Source organism: Corvus brachyrhynchos, unplaced genomic scaffold, assembly GCF_000691975.1.
Source record: "Corvus brachyrhynchos isolate BGI_N302 unplaced genomic scaffold, ASM69197v1 scaffold62, whole genome shotgun sequence".
NCBI lineage: Eukaryota > Metazoa > Chordata > Aves > Passeriformes > Corvidae > Corvus > Corvus brachyrhynchos.
Genome location: NW_008236629.1, coordinates 2,655,821 through 2,673,656, shown reverse-complemented (window position 1 = coordinate 2,673,656; position 17,836 = coordinate 2,655,821). Strand labels below are relative to the sequence as shown.

The window sequence follows — 17,836 nt, the reverse complement described above, 5'->3', positions numbered from 1 at the left end:
CCTGCTGTAGCACTCACACTACAGTGAGGAATGATTAAAATCCTACTGACTTCTCTTTGCAGGCCTCTCTTCTCTTCAGATCGCTGACCAACTGATGGCAGCTGAAAGGGGTTCTGGCCATCACTAACTCTCTGCAGCTCACAGCTGGAGGCTGAGTTCCTCATGAGCTCATTTACCTTTCATCTCCAGGCTGCAACTGTATAATTAATTAGATTGCCCAAATTACAGACTGTTCTCTATTTACTTTGTAAACAAGTTTGTGATACACAGCAAAGAAAATCTTTTGTCCCTTATGGATCTCATTGTTGTCTAAAATTAGCTTGTTTGAGACTGAAAGAACCTCCCCAGGAGGGCTGCAGGGCTGGGAACCTCCTGCCTCTGTTGCACAAAAGCAGGGATGTGGGCTCTGTGCCTCTTGCAGGAAAGGAGCTGCCAGGGATTGGACAGGCAGCAGACAGCTCCAGCACAGCCGGGTTACCTTCTCAGCTGACCTGGGAAAACAGAGCCTCATTACTTTGTGGTAGATAAGGGACAGAAAGAAAAACAAGAAGATAAAAATATCAAACGTAACTCTCATTGACAAGAAATCACCAGGGCCTTGAAAACACTGAAAAATAGCTGCTTGTGTGAATCTTTGGCTGCCTAATCCCTTTGGAAAATCTGGTTTTGACATGATTGCTTTAGCACCTGCATCCCATTTTTTAAAGGATTTTCTTTCACATGTGGAGCAGGGTTTCGCAGTGAGCCTTACGGGTCTGCATCCCATCACGTTTCCAGTCCAGCGTAGGAGGGCTGGGATGAGCTCCCAGAGGCTGTGCTTGCCTTCTCACACCATCTTGCAGTAAGGATTGCTAAACTGGCCCTCCAAAACCACAGGCTGCTTTCAGACATGTCACATCGTGGTTTTTGGGTTTTTTTTAAATAGGGTTTGCACTCCTGATTCTCCTTGGTGCTTTTTCTCATCATTCCTGCATCTCACAAATCATTTCCCTGCCTTCTGATGCATAATCCTTGTTATTCATCCCACTGATGCCAGGTTTTCTAAAGAGTTCACTTCTTTCTTAGACCTCCTCAAAAAAGGCGAGGTTTCTGAGGGTATTTTATGCCATTTCCATTTTTTTTCACGCTGAGCCTCTCAGTGTAGACTGAGGGTTATCATTATTTATGTGGCTGCACTCAGCTGACCTGCAGCCTACTCAGCTGGGAACCTGCTGAGATCTTTGTAAGAAATGCTTGTTTCAATGAGTATAACATCTTTTTTAGTTCAGTCTGGGGCTTGCCTTGTGGGTTTCATCAAGAAATGTGTTACCAGTGGGAGAGACCCCCTTAGCTGCTGAAAGGAGAGGGTCAAAAGGGTCTCCCTCCTCCAGGTAGCTTTAAGAGACCATGCAGGCACAGGGGTGACACCCATCTAAAAAGGAGACCTTTGCATCTCCAGGGGAGCCATGCAATGTGTAACTCTAATTAAAGAGCAGAGCCTACTCCCCTGCTCTGAAAGCAAGCAGCTTGTTTGGAGGAGAAAGATCCAAATCTGCCTTAACTTGATGAGGGACTTCAAAGGGGAGAGGAGCTGTAGAAGCTGGAGCGAAGTACCAGGAAGAAGCATCAGGTATGTAGGAAGGCTGAGCCCCTCCTAGGTGGTACCTGCAGTGGGGTGCAGGATGAAGGGCGAGCGCCTGCTTCGATCTAATCTTCCTACAAGTGAAACCAAGTGTGGTTTTTCTTTCATTTCATCACGTGTGTCTTTTATAAACATGTGCAACCGTGTTGCCTGATTTGGGTGTTGTGAGTAAATAACTGGTATTTGCATGTTACCTTAAGCTGGCTTGAGCTGAGAACGATTTCAAAGTAACTGGGTAACGACGGGTACTGTCCATGGAGGGGTGTGGGGAAGCCATAGATCTTCATGAGCCCCAGCTCCCAAGCACCTTCTCCACGTCCCTCTCTCCCAACTCCATCTGGCTGGGTTGCAGCTACTCCTGTTAAGGAGTAGGACATGTCTCCAGTAGGGTTCAGGAAGGCTTTGTGGCAGGTCCTGGATGGGAGGGCAGTGCTGCCTCCAGGAAAAGGCTTTAGGTGCTTGGAGGGAGGTTCTCCTTGCTGCAGGTGCTGCACTTGTAGTGCTGGGGTTGGGCTGCTGGATGCAGTGGAGTTGTGCTTGTTTGTTCAGGAGCGGGTCCCCTTCAGCATTTGAACCAGCAATCTGGAATCACTCTCTTCATCCTTCCAGGAAAAGCTGGCAAACCCTTCCCATGCCATGTCACTTTGCCAGGCCATCAGTTGTCTTCTCAGTCCTCACACATTGCCTCTTGGATTCTGTATTTTTCAGGAAGGAGAGGAACGCGGCTCCCTTTTTACCCAGTCTTTGTAACTCAGAGGCTCTTACAAGGAAAGGCGGGACTGCTAAAGGTCATCTGGGCTCTTCTTCTGTCCCAGAAGGATCAGTGATCTCCAACAGGCGTATTGTGGGGTTCTTCACATGCAGAGAGCCCCAATTTCCTATTGTCTTGGTCCGTCTCAGGTGCACAAGACACTAGGGGAAGCAGCAGACTCTTACCCCACACCACAATTGAAGTGCAGTGTTTTGACACAATATTTTTAATTTGATGGCTCTCTGTGTAGGATGGGAGCATGTGTGAGCATGCCTGTATTTGTGTGTGTTTGACAGAGAGGGAAGTGCACACTATTGTATTTTCATTTGAGATTGAGTGGACGTTCTCTGTTACACTTTCCAAAAATTGCCTCAGTTGAAAAGCAGAGCTGGTCTGTGCTCTTTCTGTCCATACTTTCCTGACTGCTTGTGTTGACATTGCTATCAGTCCCCACAAGAGGTTTTTCATGTGCCACCGACATCATTGCTGAGGTGTGCAGCGAAACCACTGCACTTTGGCTGATGTCACTGGGCTGTTCCCCATGGTGAATATCTGAAGTCAGGCAAAAGGGGCGAGGAATCCAATCAGATTATTTTTATGGTTACAGTCTTGTCTGAACAAATGTTTTCTTGCCGTCTTAATGGTTAGCCTGGCTTTGGTGATACAAATATTTACCAGTTTATAATTAACAGCTGAAACTACAGCCTACATAGTCACATTATTTAAAGATGAAAGTAAGGGGGATAAAAAAGTTAACATTTAAAGATTAAATTACTACAATGACTTTGGATAGCATTCTGCTCGTGTTTATACCCAGTGCTGGCAAACCCAGGGAGAGCTGCTGACTTGGACTGGTGGTGACTGGGAGCAGGATTTGGGCTATTACAGGCAGTGCAAGTATATTGATGTATTCTTTGCATTAACCCTCCCTCCAGGTTTGTTCATGATTATGTTTTCCATCATCTCAATGGATTTCTTTGGCTTGGAAGCAGTGGAGTCTGGATATCTGATGTCATATTTTGGTGTCCTTCAAATGGTAAGTGAAGTGCAAGTCCCTCTCTTAGATTAGCTTGCCACACTGCTACATAGTTCACTACCTTTTGGACACATGCTCTTCCAAATCCAGGTGCATTGTTGACAGGCAAATCCTAGCTCTGCCATATGGCATTTGGCTTCAGAAAGAGAAGTGACTCCAAATTTATTCTGGTTTTGGAATGGGAAGAAATTGGGGCAAGGAATGTCCTGAAAGCTTTCTTCCCCTTTTCCCTCTTTGTGGATCTTTAAGCTGTAGAGCTAAAATTTCCTTGGACTGATATGTCTTGGGTGTTTTAACAAAACTTACATTGAAGCTAAAGTGCCTTCCTTGGCTGAGGTTTTGCCTGGTGCAGGTTAGTTGATTTACATTTATATAGTAGCACCCTGTACACTCAGGAAAGCAGACAATCTTACTGGTGTTTTCACAGATCCCTTCAGTGTAGAAGAACTTGTTTCTGCTGCATGGAAACAAGCACAGCAAGCTTGTGATTTCCAGAAAAGAAAAAAAAAAAAACCAAACAAAAAAACAACAAAGCACAGAAAGGTGGGTGATGGAACACAGTTAAGAGACTACCAAAATAGATAAAAGGGAAAAGTCAGCTGAACTAGGCAGTAACAGGGTCCAAAATGTCCAGGGATGTGTTATAGCAGAGTGTTCCTTTTGGAGGAAGAGGCTTAATGATTTTGCAGAAAGAGCAGCAGATGGTTATGACCAAGCCCCAAGGTAGGAATGCGAATTAAGCAATATCCTGAAAAGAGAGTGGTCTTGTTATTAAATCCTCTTCATTTCCTGGATATTGCTGCAGAGTTCCTGTGGGATCTGGAGGAGCTTCTCTTTTGGGGAATGGCAGCTTAAGTTGCTTCCCTTATGATTTGGATTTGGCATGGTGCTGTCAGTCACTTGGGCTCTGGCCTGGTCTCACCAAATCTGGGCATCTTGGTAGAGCGGCTGTACATCAGCAACTGGATTCTGCAGAGTAAACTGGCTGGAGCTGAGGAGATGGTGCCTTTGCTATGTCCCTCCTGTGAGGGTGGCTTTGGACTTGGTCCTGTGAACATCTCCAACCAGCTGGATGCAGTCCCATTCAGCCTCATTGGAAAGAAGACCAGTTTGCCAGTCCACAGTATGGAAACAGTGTAAAAAGTGGGGAGATCAGCAGCTGCTTTCCAAAGCAAGCTTCTGACCCAAACTCCACTGCTTTCAGAGGCTTTCCCTATGTTAGCCTTGTATGCTGCCTGCTAGACCAGGGTCTGCAGGAATGACTCAGGTTTTAGAGGGACCAAGCCACTGTCTGATATCTTCTTCCCCATTTGAATGCAGAAGGACTCCCCACAGCTGGGCGTTTAACTTAAGAAACACCAGATAAACTCCTGTTACATATGTCTACACTGAAATAAAATTTGGAGTTGCAGCATGGCTGTGGTTGTTCAGAGTTGGGTAACATGGGCAGGAATAGCTCATGTAAGGAGTGGCTTTGTGTTGCTAGATGGAGCCTGGATGCTGCTGTTAGGTCCAGGATATCTGTCTTGAGGACACTGCTGTTCTTTCTGGAATATCTGTCTGCCTTCACTGCTATTGTTCCCTGGGTTAGTTTGGTTGAAACTGCTGTAGATAAGGTTACCTCCTCTGCTGTGCTGGGGCATCCCACATGGAGACACAGCCCTGGAAGATACGGGAATTACAGCATCCACTCTGCTTCCTAATGGATAATCAGATGCCAGTGCTAACCAGGGACCTGACCCTTCCCAGAGTCAAAGAGTTGCATCCCACAGAAGCCAATCATGCCTATTGCCACAGTTCAACCCAGCAGGGGCCTGCAGTCTCAGGTGAAGTATCTACTCTTCTGGGGAGTCTTTGCCTTGGGACATTTGGCACAGAAACTGGCTTTTATCAGCCAGGCAGTTTTCTTTCATCTGTCCATGTAGTTTCTATCCATGTTGCTATTCCTATTCACAGTGCATGGCTGCGGACATCAGAAATACAGGAGTGAAATGGTCATAGGGTACAAACTTCTTCATGTTGGCACTTTGAGGTTTGCTATCAGAACCCCAAAATGGAAAGGGGAAAAAACGCTCAATTTTTTAAAAGCCCAGGAGACCTGATTTTTGGCAACAGCAAAGCCATCTCACCTGAGAGCTTGCAAAGCACTGTTTTCTGCTTTGTCACTTCTTCTCTCCCCTTTATCACTGGCAGTTCTAAACTCTACTCTGGTTTATGCAGGACAAGATCCTCAAGTGGACCAAATTAAACTCTTCCTATTTAAATTATTTTAAAACATTAGAATTTGTGTCTTTACTTTCAGGTCTCCACCCACAGATATCTCTTGAGGATGGTGTCGGGGTTAACGTTTTATGGCTGCCTTCTGTTTGGGTTGCTGTAGCATGCAGGGAATAGAAGTGTGCTGGCTCTGTCCTGCTGAGCCCCAGAGCTGCTTGTGTGCCTTCCTGCTGCCTAAGCTGGCATTTCAGATGCATTTGTTTCTGCAGTACAGTGAATTGATACTGCTGAGATACAAATGCAGATTAAGGTGCAAGTGAATTCCACCAATCTGAGTAGGTGAATGATGATTAATATCTGCTGACTGGCTTCCCCACTTCACTGAGTAAATTATAGCTTTATTCATAAGGAATATAATATAATTTTCAAATTATTTCATCAACCAGATCCTCAGCTTTGATTTTTTTTTTTTATTCCTTAGTTTGCCTTTCTGTAAATCATTGTAAGGATTTTCCCATCCTCTTGGACTTGCCCTGAGCCCTCCTGTTAGAGGAAACCTGTCCCCCATGTTTGTATCTCTTCTGGGACTTGAAAAAAGGTAGCATTTAAGGACTTTTATAGCTGGAAGGGGACATCAAAGAAATTAAGGGGAAAATTATTTCTTTGTGTTATTGTAGTTTTTATTTTTTAAATTAAATATTCTCAAAACTAACATATTCCTCTTACAGAAGGCAATGTTGCACTCCCTTTCCCAGCCCGATCAGCAATTCCAGGATGACTCAAACAGTGATGGTGTCTTCCTGCCTTCCTCTCCCACCCCAAGGATATTATGCTCCAATTGCTTAATGTAGTTTTTCAGCTTCCCAACCTCATTTGACCTGCTGTGGTGAGAAGTGGCCAATGCACTGTAAGAATCTGTTTCTTCTTATTCCTCTCATTCAAGCCAGCTGCAGAGTACCTAGAGAGGAGATTTTGAGAGGCTTTGAGTCAGTCCTCCTAATTTTAAGTAGGCAACTGAAGTCCTTTGTCATTGCTATCTCAAACAGCTCTTTGCATGGGGAATCAGCACAGAATCACAGACCCTGCAGGAGGTGAGGGGTTTTCACTCTTTGCAGATGGAGGATGTTAGTTTAGGCACACCACTAATTCAGCCATCACCCAAGGGATCACATCCAGAGCTCCTCAGCCTCATCTCATCATGTGGTGAGCATCATCTAATAGCAGGGGATATGGGAAAGTGCAGTGAGGGTGGGAAGGAAGGTCTGGGTCAGGACAGAGCCAGGCAAGGTCAGAAAAGGGGAGGCAGTGGGACAGCATTGAGACAAAGAATTGTCTGATGAGGAAACAGAGTTGTGGCTTAGAAAATGGAATATGACCAAGGCTGGAACAGACTGATGGGGAAATGAAAATAGCACATGGGGGTTACTCAAGCAGTCCAGGTGTCTGCAGGGATTCTTGATGCACCCTGAAAGTGTGGGGCTGTCTGATGAGCTGGGACTGTGCCAGCTGAAGAGAAGTCATATGGGAGATAACAAAATGAGGAGAGGAAGGCAGACAGCAGGAGAGCTGCCTCTGCACCAGGCAGCCTGCACTGCAGAGATTCCCTTGCTCACGATGTGCTTGAAGCATCTTTATCTGATCACTGATAGGTCTCCAGGCAAGAGGTATGAGAGCCTGTCAGGGACACAATCCCTCTGTCCTCCAGGGCTGGGCTTCCAGAGTCCTCTCATCTGAGAAACCATGCGAATGAAATTTCCCTCATAGTGAATGCCTGGGAGTGTGAAATGCCATTCAATCTCCCTCCAGAGAAGAATGAATTTCATACTGGTTTAAAATAATTTAATCTCGTGTAATGGGCAGAAATGAGCCTAGATTCCTTTTGTTTTTTTGGAGTTTGCAAGTGTGATAGCATGGAGACCTTCCAGGTGTAGTATGTGGCTTGGAAAGTGCTGCTGGAGGATTAGGCAAGTGAAATACCTGGAGTCCCTGGCTGTATCTCAAGTCACATCTGATGCTTAGATTTCAAACCACAGTAGGGGGTGGGGGAAACTTTCCTTTAAGAACGTTTTCTCCAAAAAAAAAAAAACCCAAAGCAAAATGCACCAAACAAAACTCTGGGTGGGACAAAGGGCTAGATATTTATAACCCTGAGGATCAAGAAATCATAAGACATCTGTTCTATTTACTGCATTTAAATTTGTATTGTTATACAAACTCCACCTCTAGCTGTGCAGCTTCTGGAGGGACAAGTTGGTACGGAGTGATCCTGAAAAGATGAGAGAGATTCCTGGAGGAGAGATTTACATTGCGTATCATCTTATCACCAGTCTGTCCCTCTCGCTTTTTTTTCCCCTGCACAGCAAAAGAGATGATTAAAGAGCCAGGGTTTTAATTACAGCCAGGTATGCCTAGGGGGAAAACCCACTTTGTGAAAGGACCTTGCAACAACAAACAGAAAGTTCTCCAGTTTCCTTGCTTTGAAGGATTTATATCTGTGGAGGGGGGTGGGTTGGAGGGGGAAAGAAAGTGATTAGGCTGGAGTTTGCAAAACACACCATCCTCTTCCCCGTTTGGCAAAGTGCTGCCTTCAGCAGTTTGGTCCTCACCATCAGCCCTCCTTCCAGTCCCACTGCCCTCCTGCTCCTCCTCAAGACCTGAACTCCTCAAGTGATTTCTGGCATCGCTGTGTCAGTAAAACAGCTCCCTTTTCCCCCAGCCAGGGCTTTGTACCACGTTCAGCCCGTGCAGAGAAGCCCTGTGGTTTGTGCTGACCCCCGTGCTCTGCCCCAGCCGGTGCCCACCCGCGCGTCCCTCCCCAGCCGGCGCTCGCCTGGGAACTGCCAGCCGGCACCATTTCAAAGGCGAGATACGGGTCCAGGGCGTGGGAGGCTGCTTCTGATGTGAATCATGCTATCTGTGCTAGGGATGGGGCCCTGCATCTTCTCTACGAGGCTGTATCGAGCCTGCTGTGTCTGCCTTTCCGACCTTCTCACAGCTTTTCACTTCCAAGCTGTCGGGTGAAAGGGAACTTACTGTTGCTGGGCTCTGTCAAGCTTTCAATTGGTGCTGATGGAAGAATCTTTAGAAACAGTCCCGTGTCTCTGAGCGCAGAGGACCAGCTGAGCATCTGCATAACTCTTCTAACCTCCACAGGTGAGGCCAGCTTCTTGCAGGTGCCAGTCAGCTCAGCAGCAGCTCCGTGCAGTAAGGCTAGTACTTCAAAAGTCTTCTGAAAACTAGCCCCTTGGACCTTCAAACAGAAACAATCTTTTCCATCCTGTAAGGGGTTCCTCAAATTTGTTAGAGGTTAACAGTCAAATGGGTAATTGGCCTTTCTGAGCGAATGGGAGCTGCTGCTTTCCCAGAACCAAATGCAATGATAGAGGCAGAGAGTATCTTTCCATGTGATTTGCTGGACTAATGTAACAAATCCCCGGCTTGGTGAATCTAGAAAATGATGAATAGAGATTTGGCTGTCCTTACGCATTTATTGGGAGACTTATTTGCCTTTAAAGAAGGAGAGGGGGGAGAGAAAAAAGGATGAGTTGGTTTTTCCTGTGACATGTGTACACAGCCACAGGCAGTGCCTGTTATTTCACTTGCAAACAATTTCCTCTCTCTTTTGTTTATTGATGACAGAAGGCATTCCAGCCAGGTACACTGGCTCTTCCCCGACTTCAAAGGAGGTCGGGTTACAAAGGCAAGCACCATCCAGGCAAAATGAAATGCAAGAGGGGAAAGCCCATTGCAGTCGATCTCAAGGGGAGTTTATGTGCAAGGAAAAGCCCAGAACATACCAGTAAGAATAAAAATAAGGATAAATGCCATTTATCAGCTACCAGAGCTTGTCCATGGGAGCGGTGATGGCCAGGTCATCTGGGTTGTCCCTGCTACCTGCTGGTAAAGGCAGCACATGTCCAAAATCTTACATGGGAGAGTGCACATGAACCGCCTTTCACTTTCACCTTCCCACATGTGCCTGTGCAGGCGGTTGCTGCTCATGCAAACCCAGGGGCTCTGCACCCAGGGACAATTGCAGGCTGGAAGTAAATGGGTTTTCAGGTCTAAATTCAGACTGGAAAGTGAGGTCAGAGCTCCTGGTGACTGGAAACGTTATCCAGCGCCTAAATCAAGGCTCTGCGTCCAAAATCAGGATGATGGGCCTTGCCTGCCTGGGACTAATGGCTGGATCAGCAGTGCCTGTGCTGGGGAGGGAGGAAGGCAGGCAGCCCAGGTAGCCCATGGTGGGGAACTACCGACTGTACAACCCAAGGATTGCTGCCCAGACCCAAGGGGAAAGCAGGTGACTTGAGCTCATGCCTGTCCTTGGAAACAGTCTCCTTGCCAAGCTAGTTGATTCAGCAGTGATGTTTTACTTTGTGCTTTTATTGCCACAGCCCAAGCTATGGGAAAGCCCATGGGGAATGCCAGCATTGGCACAAGGACCATCCCTCTGCTCTGCTCGCTCAGGGGACAGCTCATCCTGCACATCTCCAGGTCCTGCCTGCTCAGAGCCTGCCTCTGCTGCAGTGGTGCTTGTTGCCTTCACGCAGGGGCTCGTGTGCAGTGACGGCAACATTTTTGGGAATGCCGCTCCCATGGCCATCGCACCAGGGATGTTGCTGATGATAAACCCTAATGACTCAAGGAAGGGCAGGGACAGGGCTGTGCCTGCACGGTGCATCCCAATTAACTACATCATTCAAGTCTGGGCAAATTGGGAAATGTTTCCTCTCCTCCAATGGCTCAGCAGAGCTGAACTGGGGTTCAGGTGATGCCACCCTTGAGTCAATCCATGCCCTGGGCCAAGGCTCAGCCCCCATCCCATGTGACTCAGCACAGCCCCGGCTGGGGAGAGCCAGTAGGAGGGACTGGGGAGTTGCAAAAAGTTAATGACAATTCTCCCTTTTTGGAGCACTCAGCTTAATGAAGCTTTACTCAGCAGCTTCCCCACCCACCCCCAGAGTAGGAGCTGCTGGGGCTGGCATCAGCCTCCTCTCGTGGCCACAGCAGGGCTTTTGGTCAGGATGACGCAGGTCACCCGAGGCACTGTCCAAGCCTCGTGCCACAGCAAGTCCGCCAGTGTCCCAGAGGCCGCTTGGCAGGTGACATGACCTGGGAAGGACACACAGAGCCTGTGCGAGTGTCACGCCACAGCTGGGCACACGTGAGCCAAGATCTCAAGCCCTGGCCAGAGGCAGGGACAATGACAAAAAGGAGGCAGGAGCCAGAATGTCTTCCTGGTGTGACGTGCCCTCGTGCCAAAAATCCTTTGTGCTCTGAAGCAAAGGGAAGGGTTGAATTTTGATGGGTTTCCATTCAGTTGTATACTGTTGGAAATATTTTCATTCTGTAGCTATTGTTCTTTATGTCAACTTCATTTTCACTATCTTACTATTTGCTTTTTGGTTTGGGGTTTTTTTCTCTCTCTTTTTTTTTTTAATTTGCTTTAGTAATTAAATTGGGTTGTTTTTCCTGGACTGTTTATGATAGATTAACATTTCCTTTCTGCTTAATAACTTGCTTTCTCATTTATTTTGCACTCATTTCCTTTCAGCTGAGTTTGGGTTTCTGCCTCAGGATTAACACAGCAAGGCTGAGTGTAGTGTAGTGTCATTCCCGGTCCAAGCAGACCACTGAAGTTTTCTCCAGGATGGACTGCCACAGAAACGAAGCCCACCAAAGACACCAAAGACACCCAACAAAGCATTTTGAACTAGAGTTCTTCTTTCAAGTCAGAGAGGTTTTCATTTGGATCAAACAAACCCTTTCAAGGCAGGGAAAGCTCAGTAGATTCCTATCTGTCCCTTGCAGTCAGTCAGATTTTGTTTTTACCATGATCTCTTCCAGCCTCTCTCCTCCTGTGTCCACTTGGGCCAGCATCACCTGAAGTATGGGAGATGCTGAACAGATAAATAAAAGAGGGAATCTTGCTCTGCAACGTGCTGGAAAAGTCAAATAATTTCTCGGATTTTAGTATTTTGCTCTTCCTTCCCTCCCCTTCCCCCCCAGTTTTTATTTAAAATCTGTAGAACCAGTTCCCCATCCTTTACATCTGCGTGTACTGCTGGGACTGGATATTAGCATCTCCGTCATACTTCTTTCCTGCCTAAAAATTATGAACCACCCAATTTGTATATTTATAGTTTAAAATAATGGCAAGAGAAGGTACAGACATTTTCCTCCTCTGCTCTACAAATGTACAGTTTTTCTTTGGGAGGACTTGCCAAGAATGAAGACCGTGGTATTAACTGTATTTCACAAACACATCATAGGTTAGAAAAGATCATTTGTATCTGCAAGCATTTTTAGAAAGTTTCAGTCACTGTTGCTGAGTAGGCAGTGATGGTAAACTCAGGCATACACACTAAGACTTCCAGCTGATGGGATGGAACTCTCTCTAGAAGGCAAAATGCTTGAAATAATGGATCACACCTTCCAATCATTTACTGTGGTAGTGAGGTCCTTTTTTGTCAAAAAAACCCTGATGGAAGAACCTGTTTCTTTGAAGAAAGTTCTCTTTTGAGTTTGTTTAAATGATGGTAAATATCAGGCTTATGGTGCTTATGTGCTTCTTTGCCAGGTTGTCCAGGGTTTGGTTGTTGGGAAACTCGCTAGTCACTGCACAGAGATGACCCTGCTCAGACTCAGCGTCCTCGTCTTTGCCGGCGTGGGCCTAGGCATGGTAAGGCGGGTGTGAAATCACCCACGAGGCCTTTAATAACGTCACAACCAGTGACATGAGGTCTGTGAGACCTGGCTGTGAGCTCTGCCCCTGGAAATTCCACCTCTGGCTCTCTCGGGTGGTCTTTGGGGCAGGGAAAACCAACTCTCCTGGGCCTCTGTGCAAACAGAGCTGCGCTCAACGTCAGCATTGCGCCAAACCGTGATAAAGAGCCGTGTGAGTAATAGTTATGGGGATTAAAAAATATATTAATCTTGCACAGAAACTCGCTAAGTCCCTCCTGAGTCACCGGATTTGCACAGAAATCCTGGCCTGGTCTTGTCAATGACCGCATTTCCTGAACTACCCAGAAAGTAAATGAAGATTACGGTGGGGAAAAATCATTGCCGTTGTATATTGCAGTGAGACAGCGGAGGTTGTGTGCTCTCCTTCTGGGGCTTTATTTTTGTCTAATCCCCCAACATAAGAGTATTTGGGGAAGGAGGTAGCAAGGCAATAATTTTGTTCCTCCATTTTGGGATAAGTGATGTTAGCTGTTGCTGGTTGTGTCCGCGTGGGCAACGGTTGATGCCAACCTCAAACAGTAATTGGAAAAGCGAGTGGATGTAGGCAGCTCTGCTGAGAACAGTGTTTGCTCAGATAAGCCATGTTCAGGGCACTGACAGCTCTGCCCAGGCCATGGGGATGGAGGAAAGGTGCTCACAGTCCCCAGTGGACCCAAAGGACAACTGAGCTGGATCAGCCTTTCAACATTCCCTGCAGGATTTGGCCTCGAGCCTTGCTGCCAAGACACTGGAGTTCCCACTGCTGCAAGTAGGATGAGTGCCATTCCCACTACCGCAGCCGTGGGGAGGTCAGGGCCAAGTCCTGGAGGGTGTTGAGGTTTGTGGTTCCCAGCTACATGGATGAGATGAGGCACCTACACACCTTAGCTAATCTGAGGCTAAATCGTGTCTGAGATGAGGCTGGGAAGGGAGGATGCATGCCAACCAAGGGTTGGCTCTGCAGATGGAGCGTGGTCCCTCTGCCTGGGATTTTGGAGGCTCACGGGGATTCTGTCAGGTGTAGAATGCTTGGGAAGGGTCTCTTCCAGTTGGTGGCATGCTGTTTTGGCTGAAATCAATATGCCCCCTTAACATGGGACATCTGCACAGAGCTTGATGCTTCTGAGCATGGCCTGGGAAGGACTTTAAAGGTCTCCCCACTGGTTTTGGGTCATTTGTGGGAGTAATTAGGTGGGACTAAGGCGGATCTGGCCCATCTGGAGAGCTGAGCACCCCTGACTGGTACAGGGCAGGGACTGAATCCTTGTGCTGAAGTCTGGTCCCATGGGAATCAGGCAAAGCAGCAAGATGAATTATATGTTTTCTGTGCACTGAGGTGTCACTGACCTCCAGGGAGGGCTGGAGTCAGGTGGAGGTAGGAGAGAAAGCCTTGATGGAAGTGGAGGGGCACACGGGGCAGCCCACATGTCCCAGGGCAAGAAGGCTCACATTGGCTGCACAGGAGGAGAACGAGGAGCCAGGAAGGGAAACCATCTTAGAGCTGGCAATTATGCCAAGCCCGGAGGGCTGTGGACATCCTGACAGCACGGGCCTGGGGACAAGGGTCAGCAGTGACTTCCCACAAGAACTATTCATAGGCAAATGCAGCTGCGATCCTCTTTGCCTGGGATGCCTTGTTAAAAATGCTCTGTCCAAGTGGCTGCCAGGAAATCATCCACTTCTGGGGTGGCTTTCTGTCTCGGTGGGGAGGAGTGCTGTCACAGCAGCAGCCCCAAATGCAGAAGTTACTGGGTGAAGCTTTTAATCCTGCACAGCTGCTGGTGGAGGAGTATCCCACCTGCTGTGCCCTTGCAGCATGTGGCCTCCAAATGCAGCAGTTCCCCTCCCCGAAGGATAGAAGTGAGGAGAAAAGCTAGCTGTTAAGAAAAGACACTCCAGAACTCATCCTGATGTCACTGGGAGGGGAGGTGGGCTGAAGCGTTTTTGGAAGGCTGGCACAAGCAGCAGCAGACAGACAGCACTGCAGCTGGGAAGAGGCTGCAGGATAATCCCAGCAACAGGCAGCTGGAGAAGGGAAGGGGTGGGCTGGGAGCTCAGCAATAACACCTGGATGAGGAGAGGAGGGAAGAACCAGTGTCTGATCTGCAGATGTGAGCTGGGAGAGCGTAGGCAGGGCTGTAGGAGGGCTTGGCAGTTGTGATGGGGAAGTTTTTCCCTTTGTCTGAAGGCACGGCTGTGCCTCATCCTGCCTTGCTGCCTGCATTTCCCAGGCATTTGCTTTTTCAGTTGTCTGCTGAGGCTCCTGGTTCTGCCTCTCAACTAAAAAATGCTTTCAGATCTGCTCACCTCAAAAAAACTACTCACTACCCAGCAGCTGAGGAGAGGAAAGACTGGGCTCTGCCTGGCTCTGTTCTCCCTCAGCCCCAGGGAAGTGAGGAGCCATTTCCCCTTGTTTCACAGGAGACACAGACATGCCTCTGCTCTTTTCTGCTCGCTTGCTCCGGCCCATGAAGGAGTCTGTACAAAGCAGGAGGGATTAAAACTTTAAAACTGATTTTTTCTATGAGCTCCACAATGTTGTCCTGCAATGACATTTGCCCTAGCAAGGAATTACTCTCCTTCCTTTTGTTTATGTACCAAATACCTGTTCCTCTGTCTTTGTTCTCTGGTTCCTTAATCAGAAGTGCCTAGATCTTAACCAAAATCCAGGCGAAGAGCCCCTTTGAGGAGAAAAACCTGGCTGTGTGTGACTTTAGAGGGGAACTAGGAATAAACCTCAACATTTCCAAGTCATTAGTGAGCAATGTCTCTGGGCTCCTCCATCTTCTGTAGCCAAGAGGCAGGGACCAGATCTTAGGACAGAGAACCCCAGAGAATGAAACTTCTGGCTAAACCAGTGACAGAAATGTTTTCCAGCCACAATAACTCACCTTGAGACATGGGTTAGGGCAGGAGACTTGCAATAAAGGGGGAATTTCCTTTCCATGCCCCAGAGAAATCCATTCATTTGACCAGCAGGGCTTGTGAATGAGCGGGGAGCTACTCCAGCCCTACAGCTTAGGGAGCCTCACCGCTTTTGTTTCAGCATTAAACAGCTGGAGGGATGTCTCTGCTAAGAATATGTGCAATAACAAAATCATTACTCTCCCTAATTATGCTCACTAATGTGCACTCATGGCCAGAAGACCTATTCCAGATTACTGAATTCGGTGAATTTATTAGCGGGGAAGCAGCAGAACAGGATTAGAAATCCCAAAGGTACGGTGTTACATAATACACCGTGCTCATTTATTTTGACAGGCTCAGTTTAGTTTTAATTATTTATGATAATGAACCAAAAAGCCTTCTCTAGGCTGTTTTGTATAAGTAATGGAAGCTTCCTGAAGTACACCACACACATCTGCTGTTCAACATTTCCTCGGGAGTTGGACAGAAGACAGAGGGAAGGGTGCAGGGACGTCACTAATTCCCAGACACTAAAAATACCCCCAGCAGTGCCGGGGAAATGTGCTGCCAGATTGTAGGGTATCGTTTGCTCCACATGCTTGGAATAATTCACTGCAGACAAATGGCAGGCTGTGAAAGACCCCGCAACGGCCAAAGCCACACCGCCATGTATCATTTGTGGCTCCCACAGTTTACCCAAGTCATGGGCTTGACTCATGATTTTCTTCCAGGTGGTTTCTTGCCACAAAGTCACAGTTTGTGCCCTCTAATGATCTGCGGTCCGTTGTGTCCTGTCCCCTAGGCCCTGATGAGGACCGTGTGGCACTACTGCATCATTGCGGTGCCACTGGTGTTTGCCTTCAGCATGCTGGCCACCATCACCGACAGCATCCTCACCAAGGCTGTGCCCTCCTCTGACACAGGTAAGACTCACCAAAACGATCAGACTGGCATTTTCTGAGTTTTGAGTCCATTGGGCACTTCCCAGCTCCCACCACAGCTGTGGAGCACTGGGGCACACTCCTGGTGACCGCCCAGATCTGGCTGGGCATGCAGGGGGTGTCAGCAGAGCAGGTGAACACAGACTGGTGGGGCTAATACAGGATGGACTTGAACAACCTTGAGCAAGCATCCCATGATCCAGTGCTTCCAGTCCTGTGCTGCCTGCTGACCTTCACAGTGGTGGGCACCGAAAGGGAAGGCTTTCCCAAACTCTCTCTCCTTTCCATGGAAAGCCAAGGTATGTCAAAAAAACCAAAAAACACTGCTCTTCCACTGTGACAGTGACAGAGAGGGCTGCTTGTACAAACCTTTTAACATAGGCCATCAGGAGGGGATTCTGGATTACTCTTTGCACACATGCTTTGCCTGATGCAGTAATTGCCCCTCTCTCTCTGTTTTGGCCTTGTTTCAGTCAGAATTCCTGTGTTTCTCCATGCAAGACAGCAGTGGTAGACACTTAAATCTTTATACCCGGGGCTTTAGTTTTGTTGATGAAGGAAATATGCCTACATTATTGTCATGGGAGCCTGGCTGAGTTTGTGCCAGGATGGAGCTGGCTTAACCCAGTTTGATGTCTTTTGCTCAAGCCCTTTCAGGGTTTGCTCCCAGAGCAGGCACCCAAGAGTGTCTCTGCTTTAGCTGAGGCTGTCTGGGATGCCAGTCTGCACCCTTCATCTTCCGTAGCAGCTGCCTGAGGAGATACCTCTGTGCAGACCCTACCAAGAATGCGAGCTGTAGTTTGCACAACCCATTAGTGAAGTTTATAAAGCACTTTTGAGATGCTTCTGGGTGAAGAGCTTTTCTGAAAATCACTTCAGTAGTTTATTTGTAGAGGACCCACTGCATCTCCTACAAATGCTGGGAGCCTGTGATTTTTGAGTGGGATATTTCTACCTGGGAGAACCACTTAGCCCCAGTCTTCACCTCCCTGGGAAGAGTCTCAGCTCCTCTGCTCAGCCAGGAAGAAAATTTGCTGCTTCATGACTTGGAGCAATGTTCATGTGAGGGAGAACCAGGGGGGAAGGGCACCAAGCAGCTTTGGGACGCACAACCAAGCTGGAAATCATCCAGGCTCTTCTCAAAGGGATTTTGTGAGGAAAATCAGAGCATTAGCTTTTGGAGCCTGGAGGCAAGCTTTGGTCAGAGAGGAAAATGGGTTTAGTTGCCTCACCCTGCTCCCTGCTTGCATATGTTGTTGGGCCAGCCTGTGCCTCGGCAGGATGGAGGCAGTCTGCAGAGCTGTGCAGATGCTCAGGAGCAGGTTGCAGGTCATCAGGGGATGCCATGGGCTACCGAGGGCTTCCCCCTGCCCGTCCATCCTGGGCTGATGTCACGCCAAGTGCTACTACAAATGCAGAGTTACAGCTGGCTCAAAACTGGGCATACCACAGAGGGACGCTCTGGCACAGAGCACTGTGGCACTGGGGGAAAACCTTGTCTCTGCCACTCCTCCCTGGCCCTCACTTTTCAAACTGTGCTTTTTCCTTGCAACTTTTCTGGGGGAAGAGACATCTAATGGTCTTGTGCTTGTTTTGGATGTACCCGGGCAGGGGCCGGGGCGAAGGCAGGAATG

General features: G+C 47.9%; 1 protein-coding gene across 4 annotated transcripts in view; it reads left to right on the top strand.

The window, feature by feature from the left end:
* SLC22A18 (solute carrier family 22 member 18) overlaps positions 1–17,836 on the top strand; it is a 75,678-nt gene that overhangs the window by 54,175 nt on the left and 3,667 nt on the right. For 3 of the 4 annotated variants that reach the window (XM_017726615.1, XM_008644264.2, XM_017726614.1), the window contains exons 11-13: positions 3,308–3,408; positions 12,209–12,310; positions 16,064–16,184. In XM_017726615.1, coding sequence (XP_017582104.1) covers positions 3,308–3,408; positions 12,209–12,310; positions 16,064–16,184 — 324 coding nt within the window. The remainder of the gene's footprint in view (positions 1–3,307; positions 3,409–12,208; positions 12,311–16,063; positions 16,185–17,836) is intronic. The other variant, XM_017726616.1, reaches the window with a different exon arrangement.